The sequence below is a fragment of the Coloeus monedula genome (genome assembly GCF_965178545.1).
Source record: "Coloeus monedula genome assembly, chromosome: 17".
NCBI classification, from domain to species: domain Eukaryota; kingdom Metazoa; phylum Chordata; class Aves; order Passeriformes; family Corvidae; genus Coloeus; species Coloeus monedula.
Window position 1 is genome coordinate 588,997 of NC_138797.1, and position 12,705 is coordinate 601,701.

At 56.3% G+C, this 12,705-nt stretch overlaps 1 protein-coding gene across 6 annotated transcripts in view; it reads left to right on the plus strand.

The window, feature by feature from the left end:
* CHD6 (chromodomain helicase DNA binding protein 6) overlaps positions 1–12,705 on the plus strand; it is a 93,680-nt gene that overhangs the window by 65,288 nt on the left and 15,687 nt on the right. For all 6 annotated transcript variants that reach the window (XM_082292827.1, XM_082292829.1, XM_082292830.1 and 3 more), the window contains 11 exons: positions 135–314; positions 1,534–1,644; positions 2,872–3,074; positions 3,481–3,680; positions 7,452–7,611; positions 8,142–8,231; positions 9,173–9,276; positions 9,858–9,987; positions 10,247–10,307; positions 10,980–11,037; positions 11,688–11,907. In XM_082292827.1, coding sequence (XP_082148953.1) covers positions 135–314; positions 1,534–1,644; positions 2,872–3,074; positions 3,481–3,680; positions 7,452–7,611; positions 8,142–8,231; positions 9,173–9,276; positions 9,858–9,987; positions 10,247–10,307; positions 10,980–11,037; positions 11,688–11,907 — 1,517 coding nt within the window. The remainder of the gene's footprint in view (positions 1–134; positions 315–1,533; positions 1,645–2,871; positions 3,075–3,480; positions 3,681–7,451; positions 7,612–8,141; positions 8,232–9,172; positions 9,277–9,857; positions 9,988–10,246; positions 10,308–10,979; positions 11,038–11,687; positions 11,908–12,705) is intronic.

The window sequence follows — 12,705 nt, forward strand, 5'->3', positions numbered from 1 at the left end:
TGACCTCTTTGCTTTAGCAGAAGCAAGTCTGGGTTGGCTTGGGGCCCTTTCTCTTGGAGCAGAGGGAGGAGCCTTCTGTTGTGCAGTGGTCATGGTTGCTGGCCAGGTTGGTGATGCCCCCGTGCTTTGGGCAGGTTCAGCAGCTCTCCAAGATGGAGGTGGAGGACCTGCTGCGGAAGGGTGCCTACGGCGCGCTCATGGATGAGGAGGACGAGGGGTCGAAGTTCTGTGAGGAAGACATTGATCAGATCCTCCAGCGCAGGACACAGACCATCACGATCCAGTCTGAAGGGAAGGGCTCCACATTTGCAAAGGTGTGCTGTGCTCCACTGGGAGGGAAGGGAGATTTCCCTTGGCGGGTGGAGGAATGGGAGCATGCAGGGCAGTAGTGGTTGGCCAACCTCCTGCCTGTGTGTGGAGACATGTCCACATGGAGGCCAAGCTCTGCTGTCCCACTGTGCCCAGGAGTGAGACCTTGCTGGGGCACCAGAGCTGGTGTGGTCTCCTGTCTCTCTGGTGGTCAGCAGAGCATCGAAGAGGGGCCAGCAGCCTGGTGGGTGATGGAAGGCTGCCTAGGAGGGTTCAGCTCTCCCTCTGAAGCTGGCTCGGGCTGGTGAGAAGGTAGAGCAGGGCCTGTGCTCCAGGTGCTGGGCAGTGTCCAGACTTGCTCTGTCCCCAGGCTGGAGGTGTGGATGGATGCAGAGCTGCTGTTGTGTCCCCGTCAGGGCGCTGCAGGGTGGAGGCCTTGCTGGAGGCTCCTGGCCATGGCAGCAGACCATGCCCCAGAGCTGTACTCTGCCCAGGACTGTTGTGGGCAGGGTGAGGCATCTCCTCAGGGAGGATGGATGAGTTCAAAGCCTGGGTGAGATACAGTCCTGAGCTGGGCTGATCTTCATATTCATGGACTGAGCTTATTTGATCTGGAGTCTGTCACCCTCCCTGCCCTTCCAGTCACTGATGCTGCCTCAGTGTGGTGCTTTGCTGAGCAGAAATGCAGGTGAGCTGCCAGTGATGTGGGAAGGAGCTGTGGTACCTTCAGCACAGCCCTTCTGCAGCACAGCCGGTCTCTGTCTCCAGCTTCATTCTTCTGCAGCCATGAGGTCTGGCTCTGCATAGGGACCCCAGGATGATGGCAGGATCCAGCTGCTGGGCTGCACGATGCACAAAGCCAGATGCTGCTGTGCCATGGAAGCTGAGTGCTGTGGGGCCTGACAAAACCGCCAGAGAGAGCCTGAGGAGCCAGCTCTGTGCTATGCTCTGGCTGGTGCCTGCTGGGGCCACTAAGGGCCATCTGTCCCTCCTCCTCTTGCACAACCCGGGCTCCATTTACAGTGGGTTGGGCAGGACTGCAGAACAGAGGAGTTCAGCTCCCTTAGGCAAACAAAGAGCCCTCTGGCACGTGTCAGCTTGGGGTGTAACATCCCACAGCAGCAAGAGTGTGCGCTCAGACAGGTGTGGGGGGGATCTCTGTATGGGAGAAAGCACACCTGGATGGTGGTTGCACCCTGTTCACTGCTCTTCTTTCCCTCCTAGGCCAGCTTCGTAGCATCAGGAAACAGAACTGACATTTCCTTAGATGACCCCAACTTCTGGCAGAAGTGGGCCAAGATAGCAGAGCTCGATACAGATGCCAAGAACGAAAAGGTAGGATGAAGTTTGTGGCCCATGTGCCCTGCAACTGATCTGATACCATGTGGCCTGGCGTCCAAGTGGGAGCTGCATGCTTCCTCTGGGCTCCTGAAGGGGTTTGTGTTGAGCATCAAGAATTACTGCAATGGAAGACTGAATGCTGGATAAAGCCCTGATTTATTTAGCCACATGTTGGTCTGTGTCTCTCTGATATTTCAGGGTGCTCAGTCTGTACTCCCAGCTACTCCCAGCAATCCCGCCCTCTGCTTGAGAGTGTTGACCAAATGGTCCTTGAGTTCTGTCAGCCTTGGGGCTGTGCCCATTCCCTGAGGAGCCTGTTCAGTGCCTGACCACCCTCTGGGGGAAGAACGTTTTCCTGACACAGCTCCAGTCGTTCCTGTGGGTCCTGTTCCTGGTCACAGAGAGCAGAGATTGGAGCTGTCCCTCTGCTGCCTCTGCCTCAGGAGGCAGGAGGGGACAGATGGGGTTCCACCTCTCTGCTGGCCCTGCTGAGGTGATGGGCTCAGCTGCAGCTCAGGTCTCTCTCCCCAGCATCTCCATCAGGCACAGGGCGCAGCCACTGGCTCCAGTGCGGCCCCAGGGAATTACACGTTATTACTGACTTGTGTGTCTTGCTCTCATGCTGTAGAGACAGTTTTAGACAGCAGCAGGAGGGAGGCCCTGCAGCTCTGCAGAGCTCACTGCTCAAGCAGGAGCAATGGGAGAGAGCGTGTGCATGCGTGCGTGTGTGTGTGTGTGTACTATGTGCCTGAAGTCCAGGCAGATTTACATGGCATTAATTCATTCAACAGGATGGGGTAAGGAGAGGGGACAGGTACATGATATTTAATTTCATATTGCTCCCTCCTGCACCTTGTTGGAAGCTGCCTTTCCTGTTCCAGCCCACCTGTCCCCCGACACAGAGATTACACTGCCTTCAGCGCAGCACTTGGCACAGGCAGTGCAGAGAGGGCTAGGAGTGACTCAGAGCTGAGTCAGCTGCTGGCTGTCAGCACTTTGGACACAGAGGGACTGTCGTCAATCAGGCTGAATTTTGTGCTGGCCAGGAGTTGTCATTTGTGCAGGCAGAACTGCACACAGGTATCCTAGTGGGAAGGTGATGGTCAGCCACAGGACTGGCAAGCCAGGAGCCAGAGGCTGAGCAGAGCCTGGGTGTGCAGAAGAGCACATATAAATGTTTCTGCCTGTACCTAAGAATGTTCTCTGCTCTGTCTGTCACAGGAGAGCCTGGTCATCGACAGACCCCGGGTGCGGAAGCAAACCAAACACTACAATTCCTTCGAAGAGGATGAGCTGATGGAGTTCTCTGAGCTGGACAGTGACTCGGACGAGCGGCCCACACGCTCGCGGCGATTCAATGAGAAGACGCGGCGGTACCTGCGGGCTGAGTGCTTCCGTGTGGAGAAGAACCTGCTCATATTTGGGTGAGTCTCACCCTTGTGAGAGCACAGCCACAGCCTCCAGCTGCCCCAGTGCCCATGTGGGCCACTGGCTGCACCAGCCATTTCCTGTCTGTCCTGCTTGCAGTGTTCCCTCCTTCCAGCAGTGACCTCCCTTGTGGGACCTGGGCTCTAAGCAAATGTTTGGGATGGAAGGAGAGTTAGGAGGACAAAGCATGAGCTGGCAATTGGTACTTCCAGAGTCTGCTCCTGCCTCTGCCCTGTTCAGTCCTGCAAATCTCTCTCCCTCTCTGCTCCTGTAATGTGTGGGCAAAACATCCCTATCCAGGGGAGCTGGCAGGGCTGTGCCCCCACAGGAGCTCCTGGAGAGAGGTGCCAGCAAGGTCTCTAATTGCACAGGAGTGTTTACTCTGTGTTCCTGCTGTTTCAGCTGGGGACGCTGGAAAGATATCCTGACCCATGGGCGGTTCAAGTGGCACCTGAATGAAAAGGACATGGAGATGATTTGTCGGGCCTTGCTGGTGTATTGCGTCAAACACTACAAGGGGGATGAGAAGATTAAGAGTTTTATCTGGGATCTCATCACGCCAACGAAGGATGGCCAGAACCAGGCTCTGCAGAATCACTCAGGTATTGCGTGTTCTCTCTGCCATTGCATCTGTACCCATTGCCCTGTGCCAGCCTTTGGGACTGAGGCTGCAGAATTTAAAGCAGAGCTGACAGAAACAGTCTGCAAGTGTTTGTGCTTGAGCACTGCAATTCTCTCTGCACAGAGAAAGGGGCTTCCACGAAGCTGACCTCCACACTGACCCTCAGAGCCAGCTGTAGGGGCTGGCTGAGTCGGGGAGGCTGTTTTCTGGCTTTCAGTGCAGAGGGAGCCTTGTGGTGGGAGCAGAGCAGTGCTGCTAAGTCTTCTCTGGCCTGTGAATACTGTCGCGGTTCCCCTGCGCAGGGAGACGCTGGGCAGTGAGCTTGTGAGCACCAGTGACCGTATGAACACGTTGGGTGTGATAGGGATGAGGGTGCTGATTCCACTCAGAGCATGAAAATGCCTTAGGCTGCTCCTCAGGGCCTCACAGGGCACAGCATGGACGTGATGCAGGACCCTGCCTGTGCCTTCGGGCAGCATGGCAGCGCGGGCAGTGGCACCAGGGAAAGCTGGTGGTGCAGCTGAGCATCCATCTCACACCAATGTTGTGAGTTTGATCCCCATATGGGCCATTCACTTTAGAGTTGGACTCAATGATCCTTGTGGGTCCCTTCAAACTCAGAATATTCTGTGATTTTGTGATTTCCAGCTTTTGTTTCCCCTCATCATGGTGCTTGTCCCAGACTTACTGATCTGCAGTGCCTGCCCTGATGGGTGGAGGTGCAGTGTTGGTTTGTGCTGAGACTTGTGCAGTGCAGAGTGCTCCCCAGATGATGCTGCCTTCTCTCACTCTGTGTAGCAAAACCCTTGTCCTAGGCCTGGTTGTGCTCTCTCTACTCAGAGGCAGTGTGTGTGAGGTTCATGTGTCACACCACATGTCAGATCTGTAATTGCATCTGTTGTCTAGAGGTGTCTGTATTCTGTTGTGTAGAAGTTCCCAGTGTATCCTCTGCTTCAGACAGGTCACCCAGAGGCTCCCCAGCCCTGCTTTCCCTCTGGCTCTGGCTCTGGCTCTGGCTCTGCCTCAGTGGTGGACACTGCAGATTGGCCTCCCTACCTGCGGCACAGTGGCTGCTCTCTGTAGGCTCCCCTGCGGCTGGGGCAGCCATAGAGCCCACCCTGCAAATAAGGCAGCCGTGGGGCCTTTGTCTTCGTCTGTGAGCACAGAGTGGCTGCTGGCTCCCTGGCTCTGCTGAGGCTTGTGGCCTGGGACATATGGTCACTGCCTGCTGTGCCAGAGGGCTCTGGCTGACCTTGCAGCACAGTGCCTGTGGCTCTCAGGACAGGTGAGTGGGGCTGGGGGAGGCCACAGTGTCCCTCAGGGAGTCAGAGCCCAGCAGCCATATGCTGCTTGTTCTGTACTTGTGATCTGTGGCACAAGGTGAGTAGTGAGGGGGCTGGAACTCTCCAGACTGCTTTTGACATCAGGGAGCTGGGCTGAAATCTGGGACTTCTGTTCCCAAGTGGTAGAGCACAGGGAAGGCTGATCTGGAGTGGTGATGCTTCTGAGCACCAGGTGCATCTTAGTTGGTGCTTAAAACCCAACATCATCATTTCATTTTGCCTGGAAGTGTCCAGCTAGCTTTTGCAGTGTGAAGTCCAAGGATGTGGCCTACGGTGGCTGCCTTAAGTTACTCCAGTCATCTCCTTCAATGGGAGTCAGTTTGACAGTGCTCCTTCCTGCTCTTGCCACACAACCCTGCCCTGAGAGCATCTGGGAGTGGGCTCGAGAGTCCTGTGGGGAGCAGAGCAAGAGTCAGAAACAAATTGACTGGTGTGAGTGGGCTTGATTTAGATAATACCAAGTAACAAACAAGCCACGGTTTCAGTGGAGGATCAGGATTGCTTTAGTGCAAGAGCACTGAATATTGACCAGCAAAGCGACCAGGAGCTTCTCCATCAACTCTTTAGAATGGCTTTTCCCACCTGTGAAACCTCTGGGCCAGAGGAGCAACAGCATCTCAGCCTGACGTCAGGAGCTGGAGGAGAGCAGAACAAGCAGAACACTGCAGTGCAGAGCAGTGCTCCTTCCTCAGTCAGGAAGTCCTCCAGCAGTAACTGCTGTGGCTCCCCAGGCAGCCTCAGGTACCACTTGTGTCTGCAGAGAGCTGACCAGGCAGGTTGTGCTCCATCCCTGATGGGCAGAAAGCAGCAGCAACCGTCAGCCCTTGCTAGGGCATCCTGGAGCTCTTCTCAGTCCCACATCCATGTGATCACGAGGGGCGAGCACAGCACCCAGACAGTCCGACTCAGAGCTCTGCTCTGATCCAGCACCATCCTGCCTTTCATCCTGGAACAGGCCAAGCTGCTGAGGAAGCAGCATTTGCCCAGAGTTCATCAGGCCAGTTTGGTGCTGGGGACAGGAGGCCTGGTGCCTACTGCAGGCCTCCAGCAGCCCCCTGGGTCACAGCCCTTGTCCTGTCATGGAGCTGCAGACTTTATGCAGGAGTTGATGACATGGTGATGCTTTCTCTTCTTCACTGGTGTCACAAGACCAGACAGATGGGGTGGGACTGCTCAGGCATCCTTTCCCCTTCATGTCTGCAGTTCCTACCTCAAGAGCAGCTGCCCAGGGGGGCAGCTTATCCCTCTCTGGAGATTCCAAACAACACTGATCCCACCAGGAGTTGTTTCCACATTCTGCTGTGGACTCACATCCTATTTCAAGGTTGAAACGTGTTTAATTTTCATCTCCAGCCACTGGATCTTGTTTATCTTTGTCAGGCAGATAGGACCGCATTCCCTTTCCCATTGGTACCTTAGCCCCCTTGCAGCAATCCAGTTCCCCCCCAGCCCTGCTCCAGATGCACGGTATAAGAAACAGCCCTTACAGGTCAGATCAGCAGGTCTGCTGCTCTTTGATCATTTGGGAGCTTCTTGTTTGAACTCTTGTCCCAAATAACTGTCCCCATAGAGTGACCTTCAGAGGTGGCTGCAGTGCCTAAGTAAGTCTCCAAGTGCTGTGCGCAGGACCAAGGTCCCTTCCATGCTTCATCCCTTCTGTGTGATAGTTTTATACATCGAGGGGCCATGTTATCATTTGGGTTCTGTTGGAATTGTAAAAAGAAGAGAGGCCCGGGCTCTGGCGGGGGGGAGAAACTCGCAGACCAGCCAATATGGTTGATAAGAGCAAAACTCCGTTTATTAGCAATCCAGAGGCACTTATATAGTATACCAGCTTGTTAACTCTTAAGTGGCTTAAAACTTACCAAGGCGAATTTCTACTTCTACATAATTGGACTTACATTGGCAAGCTTCTACAGTTATGTTATGATTAAAAGAATTCAGAGTTTACCTCTCCTTCTCTGGGTCTTATCTGAACAGCTGCAAATCTTCCAACTCCCTCTTTGTTCCCAGCCCTGTCACACAGGGATTTTCTCATGGGGAGTTTTTCTCACACACAGGCCTTTTGCTTACAGGCCTATTGCTTGTATAGTTCTTTTATTGATCCCATAATTCTATCAATGATCCATGCCCCTGATCCCTCAATAATTCTGCAACAGGGCTCAGCATTGCACTGAGAACGCACAGCAGTTCAGTTTCTGTGGTGATTCCCAAGTTTTTCACAGGGATGGACTCTCCCATGCTCTGTGTTTGCCCCGTGCACTTCCCCTCCTTGGCTCTCCAGGCTGCAGCTGGGAGCTCTGCATGGGCTCTTCCAGCTCCCTGCTCTGCTGTCCCACTCCTCCCAGCACTGGTGGCAGTGCCAGGCCATGCCTGTGGTGCTCACTGGATGCCACTCGCTGTTACAGGCTTGTCAGCACCGGTGCCCAGAGGCAGGAAGGGGAAGAAGACGAAGAACCAGATGCTGCTTCCTGAGATAAAGAATGCTGACTGGCTCGCCACCTGCAACCCCGAGGTGGTGCTCCATGATGACAGCTACAAGAAGCACCTCAAACAGCACTGCAACAAGTGAGTCATAGAATCATGGAGTGGTTTGGGTTGGAAGGAGCCTTAAGGAACATCTTTTTACACTACCTGGCCAAGGGCAGGAATACCTTCCACTTCCCAGGCTGCTCCAAGCCCTGTCCTACCTGTACTTGAACACTTCCAGGGATGGGGCAGCCACAGCTTCTCTGGCAACCTGTGCCAGGGCTCACCAGCCTCTGAGTGAAGAATTTCTTCCTAACGTCTAATCTAAATCTAAATCTCTCCTCTTTTAGTTTAAAACCATTCCCCCTTGTGGGAGCCCACGTGCTCATGGAGACAGTGGGCTAAGGGCCTTTAGTGTTGGGAGGGTGGGAGGGAGCTGTGAAGGGCTCACAGCCCACGCAGGATCACCGTGCTCCCACTGCTGGACCACCCTCAGATTCCCCTCCAGCTCGTGGCAGCCATGTCCTGAGCAGCGATCCTGCTTAAAGGAAGGGGGTCCTTCCACGTGGGATAACATGGTGTCAAGCAGGTTCCGCTGGCCTTGCTGACCTCTCTGCCGCCCGGGACAGGGTTCTGCTGCGGGTGCGAATGCTCTACTACCTGAAGGCTGAAGTGCTGGGGGAGGCTGCGGATAAAGCCTTTGAGGGGACCCCCGCCAGGTAGGGACCTAACGGTGAACCCCCGCGGGCTTCTCGGGCTCGAGCACTGCCACGGGTATCTGACCCAGCCACATCTGGGCTCTCTACAGCTCCAGATGAATCGGACCTCAGGTCTTCCTCAGGCAAAACTTCACCCTCAGGCAGCCACTCTGCCTGTACAGAGACTGCAGCCATGGCAGCCCTGCTGAGGCAGCTCTGAGACTGTAGCACCAGCCTGGAGGCAGTGGGGACTTGCAGGGACACCCTGCAGGAAAATGATTCTGTGTGCTGCTTGACAAATGGGCCCTTATCCAAAGTGGGGGTCCACAGAAACTGCTCCCAGTCTCAGGGCCAGGCCTCAGAGCAGAGTGTGCCCCATCACTGTGGCCTGGAGTCCCTCCCAGCACTGGGAACAGTGGGACCCACAGGCTCTGTAATGGCACTGAGCCTGCAGCTTGCCAGCTCCTGACCTTTCTGCAAAGACTCAGCTCTCAGTGCTCTCAGAGAAGTTTGATGTGCTGAGCTTAAAGCTTAATTTCCCCAAGCAGGGGCTGCTGCCTTCCCCAGCACAGCTCTATCAGCACCAGTCTGTGTGGGGAGACACCATTCTTTTGGGGTTGGTAGGTGTGAAATGTTTTACCCCTAGAGATGCTGTTCAGGTCAGATGGGATATTCAGTCCTCTGGTGTTGCTTGGGTGAGAGGGGAGAGAGGCTGGGGGCACCCACTGCCCTGGAGAAAGAGGAGCAGGAGGGCAGCAGGTTGTGGTGGAACCAAGACTCCAGCTCTGACCCCAGGGAGACGTGTACCCATGTTATGGCGGGGCCCAGGCTAGTGTTCATTAGCTGTCCCCAAGCCAGCAAGTGGTGGCTCCTGCCTCCCCCTGTCCCTTCTGAGCAGTGCCCAGTGCCCCTCGGTGTCTGGAAAGGCTGGGAGAGGGGCGTTAATACCATGTCTGCCTCAGGGAGCTGGATGTGCTGCTGCCAGACATTGACTACGTGGAGATCCCAGTGGACTGGTGGAATGCCGAAGCCGATAAATCCCTGCTCATTGGTGTCTTCAAGCACGGTGTGTACCCAGCTGTCTGGTGGGTGCTGGTGTGTGAGGGAATGAGTACCTCTGGTACTGGAGGGGACGTCATGTCATGCTCCACAGCCACACAGGGCCAGGGGAGCTCTCCACAGGTGCCAGCAGCATGTTCGGGCAGGGAACAGGCACCCCGCCATGCCCAGGGTGGCCATGCTGGCTCTCGTGGTAGACTCTGTTTTGCCAGGAGCAGTGTGCAGTTGCTGTGTGAGGGCGAGGAGAGAGGCACAGATCTTTTCTTGGCCTCGTCATGGAGTCTCCATGCGGTTTCCAGGAGACACCGGGCTGTTTGCTGTAGCTGCACCCTTTGTGGAGGCTGTGCTGCTGCTGGGTGGGATGGGAAGGCTGACCTTTCCCTTTGCCTGCTGCCCAGGGGCTGCAGAGCCATTAGCAGCTTCTGAGAAAGTGTTGGGAATTTCTGGGGGTGAGAATTGCTCTCACAGCAGCACAGAGGGAGTGAGAGCCAGGTGGGGAGCTGTGTCCCAGGAGCAGGAGGTTCTCGTGGACCAGGCTCAGGTCTTGCTCTGTGCTGTCTGTCTGCCCTGACCTAACCTGTGTGGCAGGTTACGAGCGGTACAACGCCATGCGGGCGGACCCAGCGCTGTGTTTCCTGGAGAAGGTGGGCATGCCCGATGAGAAGCTGCTCTCTGCCGAGCAGGGCGTCAGCGACGGGGCACAGGATGCTGCTGAAAGGTGGGCAGGGGATGGAGCTGAGCTCTGGCGGCCGCCTGGCTCGCTCCTGGGGCAGTGCTGTGGGGTGAGCTGTGCACAGGGAGGTGGGAGGGAGCAAGCTGTGCTCCTGAGCACAGAGGGGAGGGCAGGAGGGGGCTGGTCCCCGGTATGAGGTGGACGGATGGCATGAGGACCAATTCTTCACTTCTTGGTGCTGAGAATTGGCACAGCCACAGGGGCTGTGCTGCCACTACTAGGGACTGTTTGCTTTCTCACCCAGGGGCAGCATGGAAAAAGAAGAGAGCAGTGGAGAAAAGCTGGAGGGGCTGTCAAAACAGGAGGTGAGTGGGAGTCACAGTGTTAGATCCACATCTGAGGCTGCCCAGCCTGCCCTGCTGTGCAGGCTTGGTTCCATCAGCTCTGCCGTGGGGCAGTAGGGAGCTAGCATGGCTGGTCTGCCTTGTCCGTGCCCCATCCTGTGTGTATTCCCTCTGCTCCCTGGAACACAGCTTCTGCTGTGCCTCTCTGTGTTACTTGTGGACCTGGGCAGCATCTTCCTTGTGGGGAGCTGAGGAGAATTGAGGGCTGCGGGTGCCCAGGAGTGCTGGTTCTCACTCTTGGTTGGCTTCAAGAGCCATGTGGGGCCCTGGCAGAGGAGTCTGGGATGTCCCAAAAGAAATGGCCTTGGGGGAGAGGAAGAGCAGGGAATGAGGTAGCACCAGAGACTGCAGGGGTTGTTTGAAGAGTGGAGGCTGTCACACTGCTTCTGTCCTGGGCCGTGGCACTACAGCCTCGTCACTGTGGTGAGATCCTTCCCTCCAGGCCCGAAATGGCCTCTCTGAGCTGTCACCTCCGATCCCATATGCTGAGCACAGCCAGCAGCTGCAGCCCGAGGGCACTGAACACACAGCCCTGCCCATCCCACCACCCTGCACCCTGCCAAGGACGGGTGGGCTGTGGGTGCAGGGGGTTCTGTGTGGGGTTGAGCCCTCTCTGATTGTTTCCTTTTGCAGGATATCGTGGCTGCTGGGGTGGGTGAAGCCAGTGAGAAGCGGGACGAGCCAGCGGCAGGTGAGGCCGTGTCTCCTGCAATGCGGCCCGTGGCTTCCCAGGGTTTGGAGTGGCACAGCCGAGCCTGAGTGCTACCCCAGGCACTGCTTGGTGGGAGGAACACATTGCTGTGCTGGAGGGACATGCTGCTCTGTGTTAGTGGGTGAGGCAGCTCAACCTGGGCAGGGGCCCTCATGCGCAGAGTCACAGGTGACCCAGGGATGGGCCCTGTGGCAGAGCAGCCAGGGTTCTGAGTGATTCCAGCCAAAGCTACCCGGGGTGACTAGATGCCATTAGCCTGCTCTCATCCATCCAGTTGCCTGCAGTGGGCAGGTCTCTGCAGTGGGCAGTGTTGGCACATGCCATAGGCTGGCTGGCCCCACTGCTGAGCAGGGAGCTGCAGTCTTCTCCCATGCATGGCCTGGCCTGGAGCCGTCATTCCCACCCTGATCTCAACCTCTGGACTCTCTCTGAAGGAAGCTAAGACGTGGTGAGGCTGTGAGCCAACAGGCCCAGAGATGGTCACATGGCCCCCTACTCATGAGTGTGATCCCTGATGTTCCCCTTGGGAGGCAGAAGGTGGAAGGAAGCTCTTGGAGCTTGCCAGAGGATGTGGGAACCTGTGGCTTTGCATGTGTGCTAAATACTAATGTCCTTGTTGATGTTTGAAGCCCAGGATGGCTCCGACTCAGACAGATCCTGCTGGCCTGTCTCCTCTGCTCTCACGGCCAGACTGCGGCGACTCGTCACCGTCTACCAGCGCTGCAACCGCAAGGAGCTGCCTCCCCGTGCCGAGATGCTGGTGCCTGGTAACCATGGCTACTGGCTGCAGGATGAGATGTTCCGGAGAGCCTCTGAGATGGACTCGGTGAACAAAGAAATGCAGAAAAGGTAATGCAGCAGAGGAGCCTTTACAAAGCTGATTTAGGCCAATTCCTTGGCCCCCAGAATTGACCCAGATAAATGTCACCAGAGCTGTGTGTGCAGCCAGCTGCCCAGGGCGTGGAGTCACATGGGTCCTTGCTGGACAGGGAACGTGCTCTGAGTCATGGGAGCCTTGCTGCTCCAGCAGCCAGCCCAGCCAGGGAGCAGCCTCCACTGCAAACTCGAGTTCATGGGTGGCAGGTGGTGATACTGAAAGGAGGTGAGGGGACAGCACTTCAGGGTCAAATCCAGTGTCTGCTGGGCCAGGGGTCAGCCTCAGCAGAGGAGAGTTGTGTCCTTGGGACACACCGTGGATGAGGGTGACAGATGAGCGCTGTTGCAGCCCATGAGCAGTGCATTTCCAACCCCTGTGGCTCTCACACCACTCACTTTTCCTCCTGCTCAGGAGCCCAGTGGTGACATATCCTGGTTGTGCTGTGCTCCCATTTCATTTGTGTCCCAGTAAGTGGGAGGGTGGTGGGACTGTTTTAGCACCCTGAGTGGCTCTCTGCAGCCATGGGAGGCTGTGCACAGGGTGATGCTGCTGCCATCTCTGCCAGTCTCCCGTGCCACCCTGGGACTGGGACTCTCTGTGGTCACCAGCCCTCAATGGTTTTGCCTCCTGTGAACCTGTCCCAGCAGCAGGACCCCACGTAACCACATGGTACGTGTGCTGCCTTGTGCTGTATTCTTGGCCTCCTTGTGTAGAAGCTGCTCAAGCCCACCTTCCCTTTCCTCTTTCTCTGGACTTCTTCCAGTCGTACC